Genomic DNA, 27,252 nt, shown 5'->3' on the forward strand with positions numbered 1-27,252 from the left:
ATTATCGAGAGAAGTACTGAAATTGTCAATTGATGCTTAAGAGGGCGAACGATCACTAGACATCCTGGCCGACAAGGATCAGAGAGTTTACCATCGCATTAAGGTCCTTCGCCAAGAACACAGGGACATTCGAGATAAAGCACTCGAGATGGTTAAGAGGCAGGAACATCAAAGGGCCTTGTCAACCTGGCGTAGCCGACTGCTTGATGAACGATATGTTCATAAGCGCGTAATCGAAGCGACTCTGCCGGTTTTCGGGTCGTGGATGCAGCGCCGAGAAGGTAGCTTAACGTATCGCCTTACACAGATATTCACCGGGCATGGGTGTTTCGGAGATTATCTGTGTAGGATCGGACGAAAGCCATCGGCTTGCTGCTTCCACTGTGGTGGAAACGAGGACTCTGCGTCACACACCCTGGCGATATGTTCGGCTTGGCAGCCAGAACGGCGGGTTTTACAACAACATGTTGGTTCGGATCTGTCTCTGCCTGCTCTTATTACAGCAATGCTAAGCAGGACTGCAGCTTGGAGAGCAGTGGCCTCCTTTTGCGAAGCCGTTATGCAGAAAAAAGAGGCGTCTGAGAGAGCTCGAGAGAGGGCAAATCCCGTCCGGGGACGTCGCAGACGACCTCGAAATGGTCCGCGTTGATGGGATTGCTGATAGCATGATTGGCTCTTGGGGTCTCCGGTACATAGGGTAGGGGCACTATGCACCAACAGAGGGGCTCCGAGGAGGTAGAAGATTGTTAGGGAAGGGTTACTTTCGTAGCAAAGCGCTGGGGGGCCGCGGTTGCGTTCCTATTTGGAGATCCCGTGACTCCTCGTTAGTGCTGTGGGCGACCACCGTGGGGTTTTAGTCGGTGCAAGCCCGACATAACTTATCTTTACCCCTATAAAGATAAGTATGCGTAAGGCATTTCCCCACGTTAAAAAAAAAATGACGAACGATAGATACATATTAATGAATGTTCATCATTAATGTTTACAGCAAGACAATCCGATTCCATCATCTCTGGCTCTTATACAGCTACCTTTAAAGAATTCTTGATATAAATAACTATTCCTCCATTTTGGTAAGTATGATTGTGTGTTCGATAGGTAGTGTAATCAAACAAAATTGGGTGATTGGCAGCGTATTGTACCCAGGATTCACTTAAAATAATCAAATCAAATTATACTGTTAACCTATTTCAAAGTATTACAAAATCGTCAAAGTTTTTATTAATACTACGTATGTTCTGAACTATTATTTTAATGCCCATAGGAAATTTCGAAAGGGTGTTAGCACATTGAACGGGATTATCAACTAAGGAAGAGGTGCCGACGTTGATACTATTATCAACGTCAACGATAATATTTTTTAAATTATCATCCATTATCAACTTTAATATGGAGACCAAAATTAAGCTGTTTCCTTAGTTGATAGAGAATTTATAATAACATGGAATGCCAGTTCCTCAATTCGAATATAATCGATTTAGTTCATTTGCCCTTAATAAAAATTTCAATTGCTACTGGTGTTATAATGAACATTAATATTGATAGAATGTTATAATATAATCCTAATTTACTAAGTTTGTGGATTAAGTTTAAAAAATTAAAAGTAAAAATTAAAAGTCATCTTGGTTTAACTTTTGAAGGTTACTAATTTCAATTACATTAAAACTTTTGCTTCTTTTAAATTCCTCTAACTCGTTTTCCAATGTATTAATTCTGTTTAAGGCAGTTGTGTGGTTGATGATTAAAGTTTCTTGTTGAGATTTTAGTTCGGTTATTTCTTTATTTTTTCTTGCAAAATCTTTTTAATTTCTTCATTTTGTTTCTTTGATTCTAGAATAGTCTTAATAAATTCTTTGTGTTTAGCATCCTGCTGTTCAGACCATACCTTAAACATTTCCGTTAAATCATTTCGTAAATCTGCATAGTCGTCTGTCTGTTTACGTTTTCGTTTTGTGATGCTAACGCCGGACTCCGTGAGATTTGGTTGTGAGGAATATTGTTCTCCACTCGGTGACCGAAGCATTATGTTTACTCTTATAATTTTACTTATACTGTGCTTTATTATTGTAAAATATTAGACGAAGACCGAAGAAAATATGCAGGAATTTTGTGTGAAATAGAATATGTGTAAGAAGGGAGTAAATTCAGATATGACGGCTGTTAGAGATGTATTGAAAAGTAGCAAATGTAGTGTCGGTCCTCCGTAGGCAAAAGAACAAGCTGATGATGATTTTAATAATAAAAAAGATTTTGTATAAATACTAGGGTGTCAGTCAAGATATCCAAATATATAGAAACACCTAAAGTAATCAATTATATATAAGTATAACCAAAGTTGTCAAATTAATTGAAGCATCCACTCTGCGCAAAAACATCGGAGAGTACACATCGTCAAATATATGAGCACATTCAAAGTGCCCATAATTATAGTAACAGACATAGCGTCAATAGTAACTAAGCTTCCAAAGTATGCAAAAATATAGTAACATTAGACGAAATTGAACTCTATCCCTATTTCCTTGAGATACACTTTGAAATATACTACTTCTGTTAAATTCCTTTGACACTTTGTATCAAAACATTTTTCTGCTATTTACTACAAGTTTACGTCCCGCATGACAGATACTAGATAGATAAGCAATATCAAATTTTAGTTTGTCACCATATATGCCAGTTTGGCCTTACGGCTTAACTGCTCGCTGTAATACGCAGTTTTGGCGATTCGAATCCTAAACTTTATTTATTTTTACATTTTTTAAGGTTTATTATCGAAGCGTTATATAAAATTGAACTTTATCGCAACAAGAAACCGAAATATAAAACAATATTCCGTCTTTATTAAAATAAATATTAAGCAAGCAACGTTAAGTAAAAAAAAAATGAAAACAATTTTTTTATTACATATATATATACTTATATAGATCTTTTAACAAAAATATACATACCATTAATAAAATGAAAACATTTCTATGTCAAAATATTAAAAGTTATTTATATAATATGAAACAACTTGTATACCCATATACCAATTGATAATATAAGGTATGCCATATGCGATCGCACGTGACGGTTGTGGCACTACTGGCAGAACGTAAACAACTGTGTGAATAATTCTACATACTGTAAATATTCTGAATAGTAGCGTCGTCCAACCAAGACCAGGTCCTGTGGTTACGTATAACGCGCCCAAGATCCAAAAAGCGGGTATATTTTCCAAATCATTCATATGTGCACGTCGGGTTCTTTCCACGACGGGGTCGTCTAATTTAACCACTCCTCTGAAATTCTTCACGTCTTCTGGATTTGCAAACACACGTCGTGTGAGCCGTGTGTATCCTGTCATTGAACTGACAGCGATTAATTTTAACGCCAAAACAGCTGAATGAATTATATATACTTGTATTAAAGGGTTTGTTACAGTTAACACAGCCATCTTTTAATGAATTACTTAAAATTTTCGAAATTAATAGTTTGATCGTGTGTTCTGTTCAACAGTTCGAAAAGGAATTATTTTAAAAGCCAAGTAATCATGTTGAATATGTAAAGTAAATGTACCTTTTTTGGGTAAGTGCAGATAAAATTAAATTAGCAAGTAAAATTACTTTACATATTTTAATTATATCGTCTTTTTTTTTCGTTTTAAAAAAAGGAGCACATAAATTATAATTTTATTTTCAAAGGATAAAATGAAACAAAAAAACAGTTTGAGTATTTTTAATCAAAACAAAAAAAAACACCATAATACCTCTATATCTTAAAAAGCATTAAAAGATTACAGAGCAATGATATAATACAAGGCAACTTGGAAGCCCATGTACCATTTGATGAGGCAGGGTACTAAAAATGCGATACTGCGCGCCGGCTGCGGCAAGGGTATCAATGCATACACAATAGTATGGACAATTCTGCTTACTGCGTATACACGGAAAAGAAGTGTCGCCCAAGCAGCCACCGGTCCAGTTGTCAGATACAACGCACCTAATACCCAGAAGGCGGGAATGTTTTCCAAATCGTTCAAATGCGCGCGACGAATCCTCTCCACGACAGGGTCATCGTACTTAACTTTACCCTTCAATGGCTTCGCGTCTTCGGGATTCGCAAAAACGCCTCGTGTCATACGAGCGATGGCCGTCATAGTACTCACAGATATCAATTTCAGTGCCAAAATTGCTGAATAAACGATGTACGATTGTACAACAGGATTTGACAAAGCTAATACAGCCATGATTTTAGTGTTTCACTCTACAAAGTACAAAACCACTCTCAACGAACGACTTCTACCGACTGAATCATGAAACAGATTATCTTTGTTGCGTGTGGCCATACCTGCAAATCACTGTGTTGTGTGTATTTTATAAATTTATCAAGTTCAAAGTCCAAGTAGTACGTGCATTAATGGTACGAGTATAACCATATTTATGAATAAATTCGGTTGTAACCTATTTACACGTTTTATTTGTTTTAATGTTTTTTCTTAAAGAGAAATGTATGTTGCCATGAATCTGTGGCGCATGTATGAGAACATAATTGCTATCTCTATTTTTTCTAAAATAGAAGATTAGTAATGACAATATGCCATGAGACAAGCCGCGGACAGAGCGGTGTGGAAGCAGCTCGTCGACATATCAGTGAAGGCACTTCAAGATGAGCACGACCTTCAGTAATGAAGAGCACGAAGAAGAAGAATGACAATATTTTTGTAATACTCATTACTCACATATTTTAAAAAGAAATGCAAATTAGAGATAAAACATTTCCGATCTATAAAATAATCAGACAGTACAATAAAGAGAATACATAAAAAGAAAACCTTTTTCGTGCGTCTGCAAACAATATTATAAAACTCCCGAAGTAACGATTCTCTCTTTAACAACTTTAATGTTTGATTTACCTTGCTTGAATAATAAATTCAATCCCTTTAATCTTTACTTCGACGGGTAGTGTATTTTTATGTTCTTTCTCGAATGTACTATTACCTAAGGTTTTAGCTTAAGAAGATATTTGCTTGAGATGTATAGAAAAGTAGCAAATGTAGTGCCGGCCCTTAGTAGACAAAAGAACAAGCTGATGATGATTTTTAATAATAAAATAAAAAACTTGAGAGGTGTCAAGGGACACCCGGATGAAACGAAGTTACTTTCGATTAATTAGTGAAGGAACCAATGTTTATTCTATGAATTAAAAACTTAAGTCTTCACAAGAAGTACATTTTATTTCTATGAATTTTCGTTATATATTGTCACGTCGTTGCCATGGTGAAGTAGCGCTCATTCGTCTATAGCAAAAAGTGTCGTGACAACTTTTCCTTATCGCGCGTTGTGAAAGGGGGCTAGACGGAAAAAAATTCTTACGAAAAGTTGTCACGACACTTTTTGCTATAGTAAGTATGTTAAAGACGAATGAGCGCTACTTCACCATGGCAACGACGTGACAATATATAACGAAAATTCATAGAAATAAAATTTACTTCTTGTGAAGACTTAAGTTTTTTATCCCTTAACTAATTAATTGAAAGGAACTTCGTTCCATCCGGGTGTCCCTTGACACCTCTCAAGTTTTTTTATAAATTGTATTGTTTCTAAATTGGTTTTGTACTATAAATTAAAAAAAAATGTAAATACTAAGGGTCAATCGCGAATTCGTCAGGGCCGAAAAAAGGTAGTTCCCGTCAAAATCCGCACAAGTGTTTCTGAGATTACCCGGAATAAATGCAGTCTTGCAGACACATAAATAGGATTATCGTTATCAGTTACGAAAATTCATCATGTGTATGAAATACGATCTTTTTCCTTATTTTTAGAATTCTTACATCTCAATTTGAACATTCTTAAAAAATAAATACAATATATGACGGCTGTTAAAGAATGTATTGAACGTAAAATTTCTTTACAATCAGTAACAAAACAATTTATGTGAGTGCGAAGTCCTAAAGATTAGGTTATCAGTTTCATTAATTTTGCATCAGTCTTAAAACCATATTTGAAATTAATTAAGTTCTCAATAGAAACAAATAGAACGTTAAAAATAGATTTTCGCCTTACCAACCTTTTGCTTAAGAGCTGATAGCGCTAACCGATTCGGCTGCGGAGCCTAAGATTGGTTTATGTCAACCAACTATCAAAATATTGTAAGTAATTCAAAATCTTAGCAAGGTGTCTTTGTGATGGCGCTACATAAAATACATTGCAAATCTCTTGACCAATATAAAAATGAGTTTCGCCCTCAGCTGGGCTCGAACCACCAACCTTTCGGTTAACAGCCGAACGCGCTAGCCTATTGCGCCACGGAGGCTACGACTGGCTTACGGGATCCAAGGATTAAGATTTCCAAAGTAATTTAAAGTGCGTGAAATAAAAAGTGACTTTGTTATGGTTGTGTATAAGATACATTTTAAGTCTGTTGGCACATATAAAAATGAGTTTCGCCCCCGGGTGGGCTCGAACCACCAACCTTTCGGTTAACAGCCGAACGCGCTAGCCTATTGCGCCACGGAGGCTATGACTGGCTTACGGGATCCAAAGATTAAGATTTCCAAAGTAATTTAAAGTGTGTGAAATAAAAAGTGACTTTGTTATGGTTGTGTATAAATTACATTTTAAGTCTGTTGACACATATAAAAATGAGTTTCGCCCCCGGGTGGGCTCGAACCACCAACCTTTCGGTTAACAGCCGAACGCGCTAGCCTATTGCGCCACGGAGGCTACGACTGGCTTACGGGATCCAAAGATTAAGATTTCCAAAGTAATTTAAAGTGTGTGAAATAAAAAGTGACTTTGTTATGGTTGTGTATAAATTACATTTTAAGTCTGTTGACACATATAAAAATGAGTTTCGCCCCCGGGTGGGCTCGAACCACCAACCTTTCGGTTAACGGCCGAACGTGCTAGCCACAGAGGTCACGTTTAGCCAAATAAGGAATTAGGATATGTTTATTTAATTATATACGATATACCAGAGGAATTTCACCAATAAGTAGATATCTAAAATGATAAAATTTTCACATATGTAGCGTATCGCATCAACTTCCAAATACAGAGATGTCTTACAGAGTGGCATATTGATAAATCTTATTAAGCTAATCGCTGGGCTTGTAAATGTAATGTAATGTAAATCAGCGGGCTTGTATTTTTTGGGTTTTAGTTTCATACTATCGTTAAAGTATCGTGGATTTTCCTATTTCTCTCTTGACAACAATAAAAGTGTAAATAAAAATTGTTTTATATTTAAAAAAATTGCTGTATTTTCTAGGAGTGGCTAGAGTCGCAAGGTATAGAAATTTCGAAAGCAGAAGACGTACCAGTGGACCCTTATGTAGAAAAAGAACATTGGAAGAAAATACAACCACCAAGAAGACAGAAAGTGCGCGAAGATCCACTTCGACGGTTCCTGGAATACGATGGAAAAGTTCTGGCGTAAGTAAAACAACTAAGTACATGTTAAAATGTACCTAATAAAAGCTACTCTATGTAAATTTATTTTATGTCTACATCCGAAAAAATTAACTAGGGAAAAAATCGCTCGCTACATCAATTAACAACTAGGATGGCTAATTTGTAGCTCGCTATATGGGTCGCTGGCTGCGCACCGCTAACCGCACACCTGCCACCCTTCCACCCCTTTCAAACTCCCACCCCTGCATACCTCACAACCTCCATACGTTTATTGCGAATCAATCCTCTACTTACTACGAGTAGATCGCTATATCCAGTTAATCTGTATAGTCATTAAATATCTAGAGATTAACGATATTAAATTTTTATATTAGATGTTAGTAACTACTTACTAGCTTTTGTCCACGAATTTCGTATCAATTTATATGGTCAATATGTAGTAAGCGTGAAAAAACAAATAAATCCCATTGGGACCACACGTATTTCTGGGATAAGTAGATTATGCGCTATTCCAGTCTGTAACTTATTAGAAATTTAAATCAGAATAAGATTCCACAAGTTATGTATATCAAATGAAGATTCCAATTAAAATGAGAGGTATTTTATGATCTCAGCGTAACGCTTAAGTAGCTATCATTTATTTAACTGTCGTAGCCTCCTCTGCCATGATAATAAACAGGGCCGGAACTACCAGAGTTTGTTCATAAATCAAAGCAAAATGGCTCCTTAACCTTGCTCAAGGGAGTCGTTCTATTTATTTCTTTTCGATATCTTTTTTTTTACTTTATTTTATATTCTAGAGCTTATATATGTATATATAGTATACAGTTTACAAGGATATGGAATAAACATTAATGGTGTAATATTCTTCAAAATTCGTCTAAAGTATAGTATTTTTTCGCCACAGTGACATCGGTCTTTCGAAACTTTTGCAAACATTGACTAGGTACTTTGCAGTAGTAGAAAATGGTAGGACATATCACAAAGTTAAGTTACATACGACTATATTGGATAAGTTGTAAAAGGTAACATGTTATATATACCAAACAATGGAGTAGTTAATTGGAAGTACGATTATATGCATGTATATTTACTGTTTTTAGATTCAATGTGGTGTGGGATAATCGGGAGGCCGAGAATGGCGAACTTGGAGAATATAAACTTTTTTACTTCCTTCAAGATGACACCATCTCTGTTAAGGTAATAAAAAGTAAATTTCAAATAAAATAACAAGTTATGTTACAACATAAATAACACTAGTAGACGAGAGCAACAACAATGTTGCACGAATGGAACGGATCGCACAATGATGCGACCACACAGAAGACTTGTGTCAAGTGGAAGTAATTCCCGTTCTCTTCTTATAAGGAAATGATAGGAACGGGAAGTGGATTTGATGAATAAGGGGACGTATAAGAAGGAGAAATATTTTCTTCTCCGTCGATTAAAGGTAGACAAAGAGCGTGTAATTGTGGATGCCTATGTACAGTGGTCGCTTAGCCATTTCGGCGGATTCAGGTGCTTCATTACTTGTTTGCTATCTTAAGATATATATTTTTTTGTGTAGATATTAATAGTGGCATATTTAATTATTCCGTAGAGATATATAGCCTCCGTGGCGCAATTGGTTAGCGCGTTCGGCTGTTAACCGAAAGGTTGGTGGTTCGAGCCCACCCGGGGGCGGAATATTGTTTTTTTTTATTTAATAGTAAAATATCATTATCTAGTATACAAACATTAAATAATAATTTCTTTAGGAACTTCATGATGCTAGAGGAGGAAAAGATCCCTTTCCCATGTTATTGAAGAAAATTAAAATACCCAAGAAGTGGAAGGAAAAGCCTGGTGGGTAATAAATTAGCCCTCAGTATTATTTCACATTTCGTATCTGTACGGAACAGATTAGTAAATTTTTTTCGATTGTATCGTCACTTTATAATTAGGATAAATGGAGTGAAAATCAAGATTTTTTTTAATTTATTTTTTTGGTTCGCTCAAAATTTAACGTATTTCTTTTAATTTAACTTTCGATTAATAGTGTTAATTTTTTTGCTTTAAAATGTCTTATATATTGTATTTAAAATAATTTGTTAAAAAATCTTTGAGATTGCCAAAGTACTTTTATGCATACCTGATCGCTTCTCTGAAGGCGGGTATAAAGATTGCTAGCAATAACGTAGAAGCAATCACGCGATGTGGAAGGATTTATATTGCTCGTCTTGTTATTCTAGCCCTAGTAATAAGTTCTTCGACGATCTCGGGAGGAGGATTAATTCGTTTTCCAATACAGAGCTACAAAGTTAAACATGAACTCTGTGCAATTTTGCACCTCTAGCAGTTCAGTTTCTTCAATGTTATTCAAATTGCACAATAGACTAACTTTTGTGCAATATATTCGTGATTCAAATATAAGTTGGCCAATAATAAGGAATAATTAAATAAGAGAGAGAAGACAGTTACAAGACAATAGTCTAGAAAGACATAGATTGTTTTATACAGTTATACATAAATTGTGTCAACAGTGACATTCCCGTCAATTGTGATGGAGATGACAGAGGAGGAGGTGACGGAGTACTACGCGCCGCGTGATTTCATTGTGGGCGAAACGGTCTTCCTGCTCGGCCGTCGCTTCTTGATCTTTGACTGTGATGAATTCACAAGAAAATATTACAAGTAACTCAATCCAATTAAACTAAAACAACATCTAGAGATTATCATTTTTCCTTATGCATAGGTTATTTTTTGTGCTGTAATTATGAAAAAATTAATACATTATAACAAATGAATCAAAATTTTCACAGAATAATGTTGAACATCGATCAACCTCCAAAGGTAGAAATACCTCAAAAGAAGATGAAAGAGTTTCCGAAGGTGAGACCTTTTTAAATGAGTATAATATATACATATAAGCGCTATTTTACTAACCTTAATTACTTTTATAACAGTTTTTCGAAGGTAGAGTATTTTATTAAGTCTATTAACTGCAATTAAAATAACATACGTAGATTACGTTAAGTACATCAACTATCTGTTCTATGAGAATGTACGATTTGATTCGTCAGGTGTTCCCACCCCACATTGGCATCGGTACTCCAGAGGATTCGCTGGGCTCCTGCTTCGGCCTGATGCCCAAGCCTCCACATAAGGATGTCATCAAATACAACCTCAATGCTAATAAGGTAATTCAAGGAATTAATCTTCCTTCTCAAAATGGATACGACTTACTATTTCTAATTATAATCAGTGAATTTAAATAAATAATTCACATAAATTTACAAGAAATTCGAGCCAAGCCGAGGTGGTAACATATGATGGTAAAGTTTTGTAAACATAAATGTGGGAAAGGTTTGTTTCATTTGCGAGTATTAACTTAGTTATCGCGGCGTTGTTCAACTTAACAACTTCTTACACTAACTTAATCAAAGTTGCAACTCTTGACGAGCAGTTGTGTGTTGTATAATTGAAATCTTTTACATACTTTTATAAATTACACTATAAGAACTTTTCGTGCTTTTAGTAGAATTCTTTTGTACTAAAATTGCTTTGTTTACCCGTCTCCTACGTTATCCCGTTGGTTAATTTCATTTTTTGAGAGTTCAATATAATTAGAAGGTTGTCTAGAAATTAATTGTATAACTAAAGAAAACAAATTATTTGAGGAAAAACTACGTACTGTGTACAAAGTTTTCTCACGTCATTTTTTTTGGGACACCTTCTATAACAAAATTCATCAAAATTGCTACAGAATGTTACTTGTGAAAACTTATGTAAAACATGTGAGCTATTTTACATTTACAATATTAGTACAAGGTTATGATGACCTTCCGACGTACGTGATATGTTTGTTTATATAATGAGACGTATTGTTATAGAATCGCTAGGTATTTGGTGTAAGAAATGTCAAGATATTTGGTGCAATTTATCTTTTAAACAGAAACTTATAAATAATTTTATTTAACAATACCTATGTTATTTGATTTATTAATATTTCTGCTATATTATAAATACATAATACTATATTATAAATCTGTGATATATATTAATATATCACAGAAAGAATAAGTATTTTCATTTTTTTTAAATAAAACTTTACATCTGACCCTCTCTCCGTACACTTTAATTTATCTCTTACTGTTCTCATCTATGTTGAAGGTAGAAACGCATTGTTAGATCCTTTGAAGTTTAAAAGGGGCGGACGGAATTTTCATAGGGACAGTGTTAATTAGAAAAGACTGTCGCGCGGTGTCGTGCATTCGCTTTTTTATTCTACACATTGCGGGTATTGTTGTTTATGTTTTCTCAAAGACAATGTGAAAGATAATATGTGTCAATGCAGTCGAAACCCACATGTTGTCTTGTATACTTGCTTGTTACAAAGTCATATATCATTCTAGTGTTCTATTGCATAATACAACCCGCAGCAAGATTAAGCTATGCTGTAAGTTAAGTCCATTTTTCTTTTTCTATCCCGAGTTTGTTATGTTTTGAATCATACATCATTTCGAATGACACCTTCTCTGCATAGAATCGCCAAAAACGTCTTAATTCATAACTTATGACTTGCCCATGGCATATAGACACATGCACGGATAAACTTTCAAATGTTTTTCTTTTACTTTCTTTATCAAGCGGATGGGACTGTTGATTTGATTAGGCCGTATAGAGTTGAAGTGTTAATGATGCCGCTATTGCTAGCTGCTGCTGATAACTCTACTATCGTAATAATTAATAGTGTGCTTAGTATCTTCCTTCTTGCAGTATCTTCGGTATCTGTGCGAATTGGACTGGATTCATCCCGAGGACAAGGGCAGGAAATTCGTACTATCCTACAGCCTTGCGGATGGCACCATCAAGATAGACGAGATCCCGCAGCGCAACTCCGGGATAAGGGAGGGAAGATTTCTCAAGTCAATGCTCCTTCAGACACCTGATTCCGACCCGAATTTCCCAACTTATTTTACGCCAGATAAGTTTTACGTAGGTAAGGTTGCGTTCATCAGTATATTTTATTTAAATACTTCTTTTAGAGAAGCGGTCAGAAATAAAATTTTAGAAAATTTATTTATTACGAATGTTTGAAGCCAAGTTATTGTTGCCACAATAGCATTATTTATCGTTTTGATTTTTACATTCTTGTGATTGAAAGCCAGATAAATAAATAGGTAATTGTAGGTTGTATTGTGCCCGTGTTCAAACACCGTTTCAAGATAACCGGGTGCGACCTGTTCGTGTACCGCTACATGAGCGCCAACCCGGAGAAGTTCCCGCAGGAAGTGATCGACAACGTGCGCAACTATCACATGAGAGAAGGCAATCTTAAAGACGAACTTGACGTAAGAAATGAATATAATGTTATTAATATAATGTTTGTACGAAATTCAAGTCTTGGATACCAATGTCATAGTGATATGACGAAGAATATGGTACTGTAATTTTTCTTGATGAAGTGATGTTTCAATATTCTTTTATTCCTTCATTCTACGTTTATGTGTTGTTCATGCTCAAAACACTGTCGTAAGAATACAATACAAACGTTGCAATGATTTTGTTTGATCGCAGGAAGCAGTGCGGGACCTGCAGGCGCGGGAGACGCGCGCGCAGTTGGCTAAGATCGGACAGGCGGCAGTTGCGGAACCTGACGCGATGGAGCGCTGCCTCGGTCAGCTCGGCGTGGTGGAAGGCAGCGCCGCGCCCCCGCGTCCACCCACACCGCCCATGACTACAGACCATATATCCTATGATGATGCCCTACGCATCACGAGACAGAGGTATGGCTCACTTTACGACGATTTATTAATTAAATTCTAAAGATGTGCAGAATTTTATTGAATTAATTTGTAAATAATTCCAGCAAACCGACTTGCGAAAGCATAATGCCATTAAAAGGTATTCTAAAATCTGGTGAGGCGCGCGATGATCATCAGAAGGTGGTGTGCTTCAGTGCGCCAGCGACCGAAGAGCATCGTGACGCACGACCTGAACAGACGTATCCCACGGGTCATCCGCAGTTTGACGAAGATCCAGACTTTTGCAAAAAACAACAAGAACCTGTAAGAAACCGTAGCTCGTATGCCCCTAAAGAAAAGAAAAATTGCACTACTTCAATGCTAAAGATCACTTCAAAGGAAAGTTTGGCAACAAAAGTTACTAATACTTTTTTATTTATAATAGGACGCGGCAGAAAGAGCCGCACGTCGAGCGCGGGATGAATGTCCCTACGAAATGATTCCAAGCGCTCAGATGTTAGCCAGTACCAGAGAGGATGCCACTAAAACTGCTCCTCCGGGGTATCTTGGAAAGTTTGGTGTACAATGTAAAGAGGTATAACTTCAATTTAAAGCTAAAGAATAACACTGCAAAGTCACAGAACAAATATTTGTATATCGGGGATACTTTATTACGAAAATTAATAACTGTTTAATTTATTACTCTTTGAAAACGGTGTCTTGTAAAGTTTAAATTATAGCGGCAATTGAAATTTAATATTTTATTGAAAATTTATAATTAGTTGGTTAAATGTTGACCGTTTCTATATTGCTAAACGCTTGTCGAATTTTCTGCAACTAGTTTGTGGTTCACACCAGCGTCCAAACAATTTGTGGCTTTGTCACGCTACGCATTGTGTCACTCTGTTTATCATTTAACCGGGCGAATATGATGTCAATAGTGTCCAATTTTTTTTGTCACATAACATAGTCTGATTATGATGAAAATACGTACGAATACTATAATAGTAAACTAAATTCTATACTATTGTAGAGGGGCTTCTCAAAATTAAGAAGGAGACAAACTTGTTGAGACGAAGATATGTAACAAGAACGTGTGATTTTACACAGCAGTGTTAAAAATCCGCTGTCGCATTTGACGTCATAATATAGCATTGATATACATTTTTGGTATCGCGGTTACTGTGGTCAGGCCATGTTTCGAAATTTGTTGATGAAAGATGCACTTTAAAAAGCAGAATTGGCGGTGACATTAAAATGAATTATTCAAATAGGTTTGAAATTGTATTCGCAACATATTTAAACCAATGAAACATCGTTTTGATTGGGTTAAGAAATCTATAATAAAAGTTTTTTTTTATTTCAAAAATAAATTAACGTTATACCGACGATCGTACTAAAATTGAATGACAATCAAATAAATAAAATCTGGTTTATAATTCCCAGGTGCCGGACTACATGCGTTTACCTCATGACGCATACGAAAAAGTAAAGAAGCTTCGTCAAGACGTGCCCAAGATATCTCCGCAGGCTGAAAGGCTGGCGGCGTACCCTCGGGAGGAGTTCCCGCCAGTTGGCACGTGTAAGGAGGTGATAGCCGAGGAGGGGCCGTGCAGTAAACAGACGAAGGAGGACGTAGCGTTCAGCTGTCCCCGGGTGGAACCGGAACTACCGTGTTGTGATCCCGACAAAAGAGATGCAAATGATAATCACTGAATAAAAGGTTTTTAATTCTTGAAAATGTTTTGTTTAATGTCTACATCATAGTGAAATACGAAACTAAATTTAGAGTAAAGCTTGGATAACATAAGATTTTTATTACAAATTTAAAAATGTGTTAATAGTTTGTTCTAGTATAAAACAAACTTTTTAAAACAAATACAAGCTTAGAAGCAATATGTGTTTCAACTCGTAGAAAAATGACCGAGTACACTTTTGTAAGGTCGATGTTTTGTTGTTCTTTTGAGCGGATTAGAAATATGTTGGCAGTTAGCCTCCGTTAGTGTGGCTGACGTTAAGTTTGCGATTCCACTTGCGTTCAACAACACTCCCTTAATGTTCTTCTTTCTGTTAAGAAAGTTAAACAAAAAATAAGAAAATGTACTTAAATGTTTTATAACCACTAATTGCAAATCTTTAATACTTCTCTAACAAAATACATGCGCGATATTGTGTCCATATATGTATGGCCCTAATTTATACTGAGGAAGAGTTTACGATCAAAATTGTAATTAACCATCTTGTTATTTATATTAAAAAGAAAATACACTGTCATAAACATTGTCATAATAGATTGTAGGCTTCATTTAGAAGAGTACGATGCGTTCTAAATTAGAATTTACGGTGATGGGTAATTTTATGTCTTTAGAACATTAGAAATAACTCCATGTGTATATCTACGTTAGCAGCTCCTGTCTTTATGATTACCAAGACTAAGATGAGAAGCAGTCGTAAATTTAAGTAGCAATTTATATGGTAATTTATAGCTGTGCCTGCGAGATTTAGGTTATAACGTTATACCGCATTCTTTGCTTAATATTTCATATTTTATGCCCTATTTTAGGTTATTCAGTCTTGATGTATTTTATGTTGTAGTAAACTTAAGCTATAAATCGAATAATTAACGATAAGATGGACTGAGTAATAAAGTAAGAGGAAAGTCAACGAGAATGGGACTGATTGGTTACTTAACGTTCAAAGTAACGTCTGGCTGGCTCAGTTGTAGATGTTGATGGGTCGGTGGGCACTTTTCCTCAGGTTAGCGACTTCCTCGCTAGTCAAGTCATAACGTAAAAGAAATAAACAAACAATAAGTAAAATTTTACAAAAATTGAGACATAGATATGGTCTAACATTTGAAGCCTCCGTGGCGCAATTGGTTAGCGCGTTCGGCTGTTAACCGAAAGGTTGGTGGTTCGAGCCCACCCGGGGGCGAATTAGTTTTTTGTATCCGTCGATACCTCCAAATCCACTTGACGCATCCCACTGTTTATTTAATACATTGTAAGTTAGTTTAGTATTCTTGATACTAGGTTCACTTAAAACAATCGTAGCCTCCGTGGCGCAATTGGTTAGCGCGTTCGGCTGTTAACCGAAAGGTTGGTGGTTCGAGCCCACCCGGGGGCGATTTTTTTATATAGGCCGAAAAACTCCGTATCCACTTAATGCATCTCACTGTTCATTTAATACATTGTAAGTTAGTTTAGTATTCTTGATACTAGGTTCACTTAAAACAATCGTAGCCTCTGTGGCGCAATTGGCTAGCGCGTTCGGCTGTTAACCGAAAGGTTGGTGGTTCGAGCCCACCCGGGGGCGTATTCATTTTTTATATCGGTCGAAACCTCCAAATCCACTTAACGCATCCCACTTTATATTAATACAATGTAAGTTAGTTTAGTATTCTTGATACTAGGTTCACTTAAAACAATCGTAGCCTCCGTGGCGCAATTGGCTAGCGCGTTCGGCTGTTAACCGAAAGGTTGGTGGTTCGAGCCCACCCGGGGGCGAATTCATTTTTTATATCGGTCGAAACCTCCAAATCCACTTAACGCATCCCACTGTTTATTTAATACATTGTAAGTTAGTTTAGTATTCTTGATACTAGGTTCACTTAAAACAATCGTAGCCTCCGTGGCGCAATCGGCTAGCGCGTTCGGCTGTTAACCGAAAGGTTGGTGGTTCGAGCCCACCCGGGGGCGAATTAGTTTTTTGTATTCGTCGAGACCTCCAAATCCACTTAACGCATCCCACTGTTTATTTAATACTTTGTGCCACCAGTTTAGTGATCTTGATACTAGGTTCATTTAAATCAAAAAAATGTGGCGCAATTGGCTGTTCATAAGTTTCATAGTAAGTTACTTTACTAATCTTTATACTTGTTGAAAGGTTGGTGGTTCGAGTGCACTCGGGGGCCGAGATATATTTTTACTTATTACATATACAGATAAACGAGCTAGTTTTTCATATTTATTAAAAGACAAAATATCTCCAATGAAAGCCTCATCAGAAAAAAACCATTAAAGAAATTAAAAAAATCTTTAGTAAGTAGTTTGTTGATGCTTTAAAAATCTAATGAATTGAAAAAGCAAATTTTTGCGTTAGATTAAATAATTTTTTTATTAAAGAAAAGTAATTTATTCTGTTTTATTATAAAAATTATTTTCTTGTTACTGTGAAATATAACTGACCAATCGCCAGATATTATACCGAGTTTCTTTAGCTTCATGTAAATATGTTTAATTAATTTCCAAAACCCTCTTGTAATTTAATAAAACACGAATTATGGAAAAAACTACCAATAGCAAGTTTATATGTTACATAATTTAGTATGCGAATTGACTTTAATTAATTATTGATGTAATCCTGAACAATTTCATTAAAAGATGACAGTGGGCTATGGGAAATATGTAGAAAATAATATACAGATTGTAAATAGGTGAACGAATTTATCAAGAAAGCTATTTCAGGAACGATAGACGTTTAAACGCTTTCGCGTAGTCGTGACTGGAATATAAATTAAGCCGACAGCAAAGACGAAGTTTAACTTGATATTTAGAAAACTCGTTTAGAACATTACTTACTTATGATTTGTGCTGTTAACTTTACCTGTATTAACTCTTCGATCAAATTACTTGGATGAGTCTATCTACAAGTATGTGAGGTATAACTTCAATGTTCCCATAAAGATACGTATTCTTTCTTATTTTATATAATAATCAGTAATTTAACTGTTTCTTATCTATACAGAATTATACATAAAAGAGTAACAAACGAAGCAAAATTTTCAATGATAAAACTAGTTAGGGTTAACTATAGTCGAATTCAATAGCAATGATAAATTATACCAAACCCATCCAAACAATTTTACCTTTATAAGGCTACACACAGTTATTAAACATAGACATGTTGTGTCATCAATTTAAACACAGATTTTTTTAAATAAATCCATACACAATTAATGACATTGTCAGCCAATGACATGTGTAAATATAATTTCTTATTTCTATTGAATTCGAATATAAATAAAACATTGAAAGTCTTACTACTACTTCTGACGATGACTACAACTCTTCGCTGTTAAGTGTAAAGACTTACTAACCAATTGTGACTACGAATAATTAATTGCTACTGGGAGCAAAACTGGATTCAATTTCCACAGATCTTGTATAAGATGCAGTAGAGCTGTTGCCGACAAGACAAAAACTCTCGTTAACATTTCAAACTAGCATTCTTTCTTTGTAGACTCCAGTTAATGTTCTTTTTCAATTGAAATAAAACATGAAGCTTCATTAAATACTTTGATCTACTTACAGATTATTACTTTCTGTAACAGTTACTAGTTCAATTACAATTACAATTTTATTGGTAATATTTAATAAAAGTTATAAAATCTATCTTATTATAAAAAAACCTCGATATAAATTAAGAAATTATTTACACGAAATAATTTGATTAAATTTTTTTTTAGTCAAAAAATTTCTTCATAGCTATACAGAGCTTTCTGGATAAGCCATGATTTTAAACTATTTTTAAATGACTCGAGGCTGTTAGCCGCTGTGACGTAGCCATTCAATAGTGAAATAATATTCATCATCTATTGCTGATCGTATGCCTCTTCACCATTCCTTGAGGTTCTGCGCCGCTCTGACCCACTTTTTTCCTTGTCATTGTAAGTTTGGATAATGACAATATACTAATACGCGAGTGTAGCCGTTTTAATTTCATTATCTTCAGGTCATATACCACGTCCTCCTCAAGGGCAACGAGCCTATCCAAAGTTGGGGGTGACTTTTGTAATAAGTTTATGACAATGTCCCACGTAAGTTGGAACAATTTACTCTATAGATTTGCATTGTAACTATTACAGTTACAGGCCGTATCGATTATGTGCGGTGTGCAGCGGCCACGGCAAATGATGGAACGTGTCGAGAGCACGATGTCCCGGGTTAAATTCAAACTTAATTTATTAGCTCGGGACCCGACCCTCCGCCTCCGGTCACTTTCAAAATTGAATTATCGACTAAAGCAAAATAAGCAAAAATAAAAAATAATTTTACTTTTTTTTACATGGACTGTGATAGAGTAAAAATGTTTTCACAACAAAAATACAGAAAGAGGACAAAAAATATTTCCCTTTTATAACGATACTAGCTGTCGCCCGCAACTCCGTCCGCGCGGAATTAAAAAAACTTAATTAGTAGCCTATGTGTTCTTCTAGGTTATGTTTTACATCTGTGCCAAATTTCAGCGATATCCTTGCAGCTGTTCTGGAGATACCTTCTAACAAACATCCATCCATGCATCCACACATTCACATTTATAATATTAGTAAGATAAGATAAATAAGTATGGGTTAACCGTTAATGTATAGTTAACTTAAATAGACATATAATAAAACATTATATATACTGGCACTCAGGGAAGTGCTGGCAGTGATGTACATAAATTTATTATTAGTGACCCGTAAAACCAAGCGCTGGTTTTAATATCTACGATTAACGACAGTCCCCGAATCAAATCATTAAACGTCATTTTCTTGAACCTTCATAATTATTACACGTCTCTCGATTTCATTACTACATACAATGTAAATATAAACATTACCTTATTCCGTAACATTCATTCGCAGATTATCGGTTATCGGTTTAAACCGCTTTTAGTTTAGTCTAGTTTATATAGTCTATGTATGATAGTTATTGTCTAACCTTATATTTAAGTTACCGATATAAATAACATTGCTTTTAAAATTTAATTTATTTAAGTTAAATTGAAATAAGCAGTAACAATTTTGAACATTTAATTATAAAAAAAATATTAAAATTAATGTTAAGATATTTTAAAGATAAAATTAAATATTACGTTTGCTATTGCCGTCTTTTTATATTGAATACATTTTATCGATTACTTGTGTTTATTCATTTTCCAACGTTGCATTGAGTCTATTGGTCTGTTGGATTCATTTGTTAAAGAAAAGCATTGCATCGATTGGCAAGCATAGTTGTCGGCGGCTGGCATCGTGCCAGATATCTCTATAGCGCTAAAGTGTTGTCTAATGAATCTCTTCTCTAAACAATCAACATTTCTACGTCACTGTATTGATATTGTGCTCGTATCTTGTGTTTCATTTGCATTGTAAATTTTATTCAAGGGCGCTTTAAATAGTATTAACACCAAATCAATGTAACTGCTGGTGTCCACTGCTGGGATACCAGTACAAAGATTAGATTCTTCTCACTGAAAAAAATATCAGAGATGACAATGTCTTCTCGTGTAGTTGCATAGTTCGCGAAAACCCAATGGAAGTGTTGAACACGAAATATGGAGACTTTTATGTCATTCCACTAGTTTTGAAAAAAAAATCTATTTATATTTAAAATACAGAAATCTATATCAACAACAATAATATAGCGAATATTAACATGAATGAGTTTTAGTTCAGATATATTACTTAAAGTTCTTTAACTTTCAATTCCGGAAAGAATACGGTAATTAAGCGTGTACTCTTTTGCTTTGGTGTACAGGCAGCAGAGTGTAGCTGTCAGTGCTTGTTTTGAATCCGAACATATTCCGGGCTTTGAGAGAATTTCCGCTACATATCGTCTTTGTGTACAGTCCGTTGGAATTACGAAGCGTGCATTTTGGAATTTTTCAATGTATTGAAAATGTTATTTTTAATAAAAAATACATTGATTTCGCTACACTACTTATATGTTTCTAAAATTTAGTTTATAAATTAACTATAAACTAAATGAAGAACAATTGAACATCTGGAAACGGTATCCAAATAACTCCTTTGTTTGGAATAAAATTAATCAAAGGATGAACAATCTACATAGAAGATAGAGACGCTGAAAGTACAAACTTCAGTTACCTTTGATCTCTCGACTGTTATCTTTTAATTAAAACTAGTTCTCGCTGTATCATTAACGTCTAAATAGTTGGCAATTCTGTTTGATTTTTTCCCTACTAACTGTGATATTTTTTGGGGGTCAAGCAGAGTATCAAAAAAAAAAAAAAAGAAATACAGATACATGTTTTTTGATAATAGAAAATACGAGTCATATGACGCGTATCTCTATAAGGTATTAAGATTATAGAAGACAGTCTGAAAGAACACATAATCTACTTTTATACCCGGAAATTTGTACGGTTCCCGTGGTATACATTTGGTTCCAATACTTATACGATAACTCGGTAACGGTTCGACATACATCCTATTGAAATTTGGCACAAATATAAATACAATCTAGAATTACACATGAGATACTTCCACCTTTTTTAGTTTTGCGCATACGAAGCAGGCGCGGCTAAAGCTATTTCGCTTATAAAGTTTAATAAATGTTATTATAGGTTGCAAGCGTTAATTATTGGAGATGAAGGAAAAAACAGAAAACTTATGATACAGTTTGCTCAAGTTTGCAGTTTCTTTTCCCCAAGTCAATTACTGCAGCCCTCCTGGAGTGTCGACTGTGACCTAAGTTATATCTATCCTTGCTCCACTTAGTTCCTGTCAGCACTAGTAGTCCAGTCATTTAAGCTTAAATTAGGTAAGAATCTCGGAATTCGAGATACCCAGCTGTAAGTCTGTAAATACTTGTATGTTGACACCCTAAAAGTTGTCTCAAAACCTACATATGGTAGGGTGTAAGCAACTATTAAATTTCAAGGTCAAAGGTCACAAAAATCGGTTTTTCGCCCTTTTTTTGGAAATATCTCATTTTCTATGGGTTTTTCGCTATTTGTATTTCTTATCAATATTGTAGAATACAAAATTCTCTACAAATTTTGTTTAAAAATTTTTTTTATACGGTGAACCGTTTTCGAGATAGAAGGCGGAGAGCGCGCGGTCACAGCATCACTTCAGCCTCCGATCGAAAACGCGCCATGTAGTTGATGAACTATCAATAAATCAATTATTATAAATATTTGTCAAACTAATTAATTACTGACAAATTTGGATGAACTAGCTGCAGCATTTGAGGAAGAAAATTGTTCGGCCCAGAAATTATTAGAGAGTGGAACTCAAACCTTATTGGCAGTCTGTAATGCTCCGAAATCTGTGAAAAGTCTCGATCATCTTCGTTACATGCATTACGTCAAGTCTACAAAACTTAATAAACCTGTGCAGTTTTCAAATATTCCACCAACAAGTGCAGCTGCTCATCAACATTTCAACCGTGTATATTATCAAGTTCAAACTTGGTTAGGACATGATTTGGAACCCAGGTATGGGGTTGGGCAATGCGAAACGATTTTCTGGAGTCTATCATGACAATTTTACCACCTGCTCCAGAAGATTTGCTAAATACCATTTTCTACAACTTCAAGAGTGGCTGTGATTCGCGAATTCGCGATGCGGATGCAGGAAAGCGGGCATGCAATGCTCTTTAACTTGTGGCCAATGTAATGGGCAATCTTGTCTCAATGCTCTACCATATCAGAGCGACATTAACGAATATGGAACCTTTGACCCAGAAATCATGGAAGAACTTGAGACAAATGTCGTTGAAGACGATAATGAAGACCAGTTTGAAATTTACCAGCAGCCAGAAGAGGACGATGAAGAGGAAGAAGATGATTAAAATTATAAATTGTAGTTTTTGTACCCTTTATTCCATTTTTTTACTTTCAATAAAAATTAATGTATTCAATGATATTTTTTAATAAAAAGATTAATTCACAATTTGTTTGTTTTTTTTTCATCATGTAAGAAATTATTAATATTAATTAGGTTAAAATTCAAACATAATTCCTATATTTTCAATAACAATTCTGCAATTATATCCGCACGCTCTCCGCCCTCTATCTCGAAAACGGTTCACCGTATAAAAAAATTTTTTAAACAAAATTTGTAGAGAATGTTGTATTCTACAATATTGAGAAAAATACGAATAGCAAAAAACCCATAGGAAATGAGATATTTCCAAAAAAAGCGCAAAAAACCGATTTTTGTGACCTTTGACCTTGAAATTTAATAGTTGCTTACACCCTACCATATGTAGGTTTTGAGACAACTTTTAGGGTGTCAACATACAAGTATTTACAGACTTACAGCTGGGTATCTCGAATTCCGAGGTGAACTTACTAAAATGACTGGACTATAGAACAAACTTGCCACTCGCGGAATTGTATACCTATCATAATGTCTTTTAAGAAATACTCTTAGTTCTAATGTTTAAAGATAGTTTATTAATTTTTATTTCTATAATATTTATTTATTACTTTGGTCAAGGTATATACATAAGTATAATAATAAAGATAAGCTATGTATTATGTATGTATAAGGAATAGAAGTGTAGTTAAATTTAAATTTAAAACACTTTTAAGGGATGTTGCAACTCCCATGAATTGATTAAAAATCTCGGGGCCTCTCCAATAAACAGAGCAACGAATTGTCTGAGCGCAGTCGCATGACTATCTGACACCCAAGAGTTTATATTTTATTCCAGCTCTGTACACTATGGCCTGATTAAATTAAAAAAAATGAGGTGTATCAGAATTTAAAACACTATAACGATTGAGATAATATTTTATCAACCTACTTGCGAATAATTTGTCACTCACGTATCGAATTATTATTTTTAATTATAAATTTTAATAATTATTAATAAAACAGAAAGAACTGTATTATTGTACTCGTTGTATAAAAAACGATTCTTTATTTTCCACGTCATAGTTTTAAGTTCACCACATAAAATCTCATCGTGAAAATTAAATGATTGAATGAAAATACATAATATGTTGAATACAAAATCACTTAAAATGAAAATTTAAAGGTACTTAGTTATATTGATCAAACAAGTTTACATTAACAAAATCTTACGAGCCCTAGTAAAATAGGTGTTATTTTAAAATTGTAACAAGTTATAAATTAGCTGCTACAACCTTTATTAAGGGCGTCGAGACGAGGCTAAAGTTAAATAAATTTCAAGACGACTAATTTTACTTTCCTTAATAAACCTACACATATTACCGTTTAATTAAAGGTCCCTTAAGATTAATGTTTGAGTCAAAACGAAAGTAAGAGGCATGAAATTACACAGTGTACAGAACAACAGCAGTGAACAACTGGACGACTCGTAACTGCATCCAGATCTTGTGATCATCTGATTTCAACGTGTTACAGCCTAATTAACAAAATTTCTGTTTTCTCGTCTCTGTTGCGCAAGCTATTATGACGAAACGAAAGACATATAACAATTTATTAACATAACATAGAACAGACTATAATGAATCTACGCTTAGTGACACAGATTTTACGTAGATAGAAATAGCAAGTGTTCAGTTTAATTTTACAAGCAAGAGCCCTCGTAATACTGTACAATTAGTCGGTTAAAAGCCGCCCACACTTGACATTTCGAAACAATCAACAAGCAAACAACGACGTTTTGTAGCAACTTAGTCACGGAAAATTACAATGATCCAGCCTAATGGCCCTTGCTTGTGATAATGATCCATACTATTATTCAAAATTGACCAGAGAATTTAGGCAATAAAATTGAATGTTATCACGGTAATTGGTTTAAGAAAACTTATCAAATTATAGACTGACAATTAAACTAGAATACTATATTTACATTACTATTAATTGGATTAAGTAAATAATTTTGCGGTGTTTTTTTTTAAAGCCTCATTTTTAGAAATCTATAACAAGACATGATGAATCAGAATCATGATTTGAGATATTCTATTCTATAAAATACTTGGTTTTTGAAGTTATTATACTGAAAATGTTAGAAAATTTTCTTGAAAGAATTTTCTCTACATTTGTAGCATTAATAATCATTATTAAACTGTCAGCGCCTTCGGATAGAAATGAAATTTATGCATATAGCACGTCATAACATTTTTGAAACACCACATTTAGGTTAAACGTAAATTTAATGGAAACGAAATTGAGGGTTTTATTTATTTTGCCAAATATTCGTAATCAAGAATATATACACATATTTGCAAATGATATTGTCTTAGTCTGATGATAGGCAGAATAGTTAAATCAATGTCTCTTTTCTTTTATCCGAAAGAGAAAAGCATCTGCAACTTATTTGGTTTTAAATACTGCCGTCGACTCATGTCAGAAGTGCTATTTTTATAGTATATTTTGGTCTTATTTTTTTTTATAAAATGTATTACATAGAAAATATATAAATATATGAATACACGAAAAAATTAACATATTGCATTAATTAACGTGCAACGTAAAAATTACAACGCGTTCCAGGTTCAGTTACACTTAATAATGTGTAAGTCTTGGCTTACGTAAATGAAATGTTACTAGTTGACACGTCAGGGTGACCGGCTTAGCTCCACGTGTGTGCGAAATTGGAACACCTAGCCCACGACTTATTACTCCCCTAGTACCTACGGACTGACCTTTGTGTAACTTTATATGTAAAGTGTAGCAGCGTAATATGTAAAGATTACGTTGTCTCTTTTATAACGTTGATGACCAAAAGTTAACTGTCTTTTGAGAAGCCCTTTTTAGTTAAAAAATGCAACTAAGATGTGATAAAATAAAGTGTTCCGGTGCGTTCCTCGGAGATCCCGGAATCCTCTACTGTAGCACCGATATGGTGGGTCAAAGCTCTCATAACCCTGTCTTACCCCCAAAAGTCAGGGTATCACTCGCATATTAAACCCCACCCCCCCGCCCCGATACAAAAAAACAACAATTATTATAGACAACAGGCTCAGTTACCAATCAGTCGTAGTTCCTAGATTTTGTTATTAGTATTAATAATGATATGTGCAAAAGAATTAAAAATGGTAATAACTCGTTATAATTCTACATATTTTTTGCAATTGCTAATAAATTATGCAAATCTTGATGGAGTTGTTGTAAAATAAATTTTAAAACCTAATTTCGTTTCAAACGTCTTATTTAAAGCAATATGGCAGTTTTAGAATACATTATTATGAAATAATCAACCTCTCGATAAAAGTAGAGCAGCCGACAAAAGGATTTACCAAGATCTTTAATATTAAAGGCGAAACTACAGATTATTTAAAATTAAAATTATCAAAATAAGATTAATTGTATAACAAATCACTGTCGGAATTTTTAATATCAATTTGAAAAATAAACGTCGAAATTTTACTTTGAAAATTTTGTACAAATATGAAATTATAGTACAAAAGCCATATGTGCTGCATAGAAATCAATAGTAGGATAATATCTCTCTAAATTATCTTATTGTAGCTGATAACTATAGCATTGTCTGTAACCGCGAGGTGGGCATTGTGGTTGCTTGAGTTTGCGGATTCATGTATCCCTACAATAATGTCTTAGGTACAAGCTATAAGTGCCTTAAGACTTATTAACGAACCACTTAGACATCGTCTCGACAATCGAAAAATTATTATTCATCTGTCTTATGATATTACAAAAAAAAATCAAATTTAAATTATTGAAAGTATGAAAAATCAAATTTCCATTTACATTTTATACAGTTTACTGCTTCAATAAAATCACACCCAGCGTGCTCTTTTCTCTTTTTCATTTATTTACGAGTAATATTACCAAAGAAGTATTCCGCATATGTACCCCTGTTGAGAAAAGCAATTTCTTTCAAATATTCATCCGAAGATATTACGTTGCAGCAGATACAGTGCTTTTAAATGGAAAAGAAAGGAAATGTTTGATATTAAACGTGTTATTACATACGAAGTTTAGAAGTATAAAGAATTCTCTGATTCTGTAATTATATTTGAAAAAATTTCGTAAAAGCTCTTAAATTTAATGGAATAAGCGGGAACGTAAGTTTCTATGAAACATTGAACCATATATTAATTTGAGCACAGTTGTAGGAGTCAAGTATCAAGATAGTGAAATCTTGCATCTGCGCACAGTTTAGACACAGTAAGTTACAGAACAAACTTCCCGCAAACAATTACCACAGATGCTTATTTCTTCCACTATACCAAGTCATTAGTATAAGGTCTTAAATTAATATATTTTATAGGGCAACTTGGAAAAAAACAGCGGGTCGCCTAATGTTTTAACGAAAGAAGTGTATTTGTACTTTTTATAAATATTTCAATATCCTTTACCTACATATAGTTACTGCACTGAATTTTTTAAGAATATTATGATTCAATAATAAAAAAAAAAACATACTGATCTAACTTAAATTTTT

The 27,252-nt window shown here is 34.4% G+C and overlaps 3 protein-coding genes and 9 non-coding genes across 12 annotated transcripts in view; 7 read left to right on the forward strand and 5 right to left on the reverse strand.

Annotated features, from left to right (window-relative positions):
- LOC106712234 (EF-hand domain-containing protein 1) overlaps positions 1-14,833 on the forward strand; it is a 32,882-nt gene extending 18,049 nt beyond the window's left edge. The window contains exons 5-16 of the mRNA XM_045686600.1: positions 7,249-7,412; positions 8,495-8,591; positions 9,149-9,236; positions 9,914-10,064; positions 10,193-10,262; positions 10,454-10,570; positions 12,150-12,372; positions 12,564-12,724; positions 12,951-13,159; positions 13,243-13,441; positions 13,563-13,712; positions 14,564-14,833. Of these exons, the coding sequence (XP_045542556.1) occupies positions 7,249-7,412; positions 8,495-8,591; positions 9,149-9,236; positions 9,914-10,064; positions 10,193-10,262; positions 10,454-10,570; positions 12,150-12,372; positions 12,564-12,724; positions 12,951-13,159; positions 13,243-13,441; positions 13,563-13,712; positions 14,564-14,833 (1,899 nt within the window). The remainder of the gene's footprint in view (positions 1-7,248; positions 7,413-8,494; positions 8,592-9,148; positions 9,237-9,913; positions 10,065-10,192; positions 10,263-10,453; positions 10,571-12,149; positions 12,373-12,563; positions 12,725-12,950; positions 13,160-13,242; positions 13,442-13,562; positions 13,713-14,563) is intronic.
- LOC106712446 (microsomal glutathione S-transferase 1-like) lies at positions 2,981-3,487 on the reverse strand. The gene has a single exon (XM_045686319.1). The coding sequence runs from the start codon at positions 3,431-3,433 to the stop codon at positions 2,981-2,983; it is 453 nt and encodes a 150-aa protein (XP_045542275.1). The 5' UTR covers positions 3,434-3,487.
- LOC123723551 (microsomal glutathione S-transferase 1-like) lies at positions 3,773-4,281 on the reverse strand. The gene has a single exon (XM_045686613.1). The coding sequence runs from the start codon at positions 4,223-4,225 to the stop codon at positions 3,773-3,775; it is 453 nt and encodes a 150-aa protein (XP_045542569.1). The 5' UTR covers positions 4,226-4,281.
- Positions 6,218-6,291, reverse strand: Trnan-guu. Its single transcript has one exon. It is a non-coding gene; the product is annotated as a tRNA-Asn (tRNA).
- On the reverse strand, positions 6,423-6,496 carry Trnan-guu. Its single transcript has one exon. It is a non-coding gene; the product is annotated as a tRNA-Asn (tRNA).
- On the reverse strand, positions 6,628-6,701 carry Trnan-guu. The gene has a single exon. It is a non-coding gene; the product is annotated as a tRNA-Asn (tRNA).
- Positions 9,001-9,074, forward strand: Trnan-guu. The gene has a single exon. It is a non-coding gene; the product is annotated as a tRNA-Asn (tRNA).
- Positions 14,834-15,977: 1,144 nt separating the features above from the next.
- On the forward strand, positions 15,978-16,051 carry Trnan-guu. The gene has a single exon. It is a non-coding gene; the product is annotated as a tRNA-Asn (tRNA).
- A 118-nt stretch (positions 16,052-16,169) lies between these two features.
- Trnan-guu lies at positions 16,170-16,243 on the forward strand. The gene has a single exon. It is a non-coding gene; the product is annotated as a tRNA-Asn (tRNA).
- A 115-nt stretch (positions 16,244-16,358) lies between these two features.
- Positions 16,359-16,432, forward strand: Trnan-guu. The gene has a single exon. It is a non-coding gene; the product is annotated as a tRNA-Asn (tRNA).
- Positions 16,433-16,549: 117 nt separating this feature from the next.
- Trnan-guu lies at positions 16,550-16,623 on the forward strand. The gene has a single exon. It is a non-coding gene; the product is annotated as a tRNA-Asn (tRNA).
- A 118-nt stretch (positions 16,624-16,741) lies between these two features.
- Trnan-guu lies at positions 16,742-16,815 on the forward strand. Its single transcript has one exon. It is a non-coding gene; the product is annotated as a tRNA-Asn (tRNA).
- Positions 16,816-27,252: the final 10,437 nt, after the last annotated feature.

The sequence above is a fragment of the Papilio machaon genome, chromosome 3 (genome assembly GCF_912999745.1).
Source record: "Papilio machaon chromosome 3, ilPapMach1.1, whole genome shotgun sequence".
NCBI classification, from domain to species: Eukaryota; Metazoa; Arthropoda; class Insecta; order Lepidoptera; family Papilionidae; genus Papilio; species Papilio machaon.

Coding starts and splice junctions, on each gene's coding strand:
- LOC123723551 (XM_045686613.1), bottom strand. CDS start 4,225: ATGGCTGTATTAGCTTTGTCAAATCCTGTTGTACAATCGTACATCGTT.
- LOC106712446 (XM_045686319.1), bottom strand. CDS start 3,433: ATGGCTGTGTTAACTGTAACAAACCCTTTAATACAAGTATATATAATT.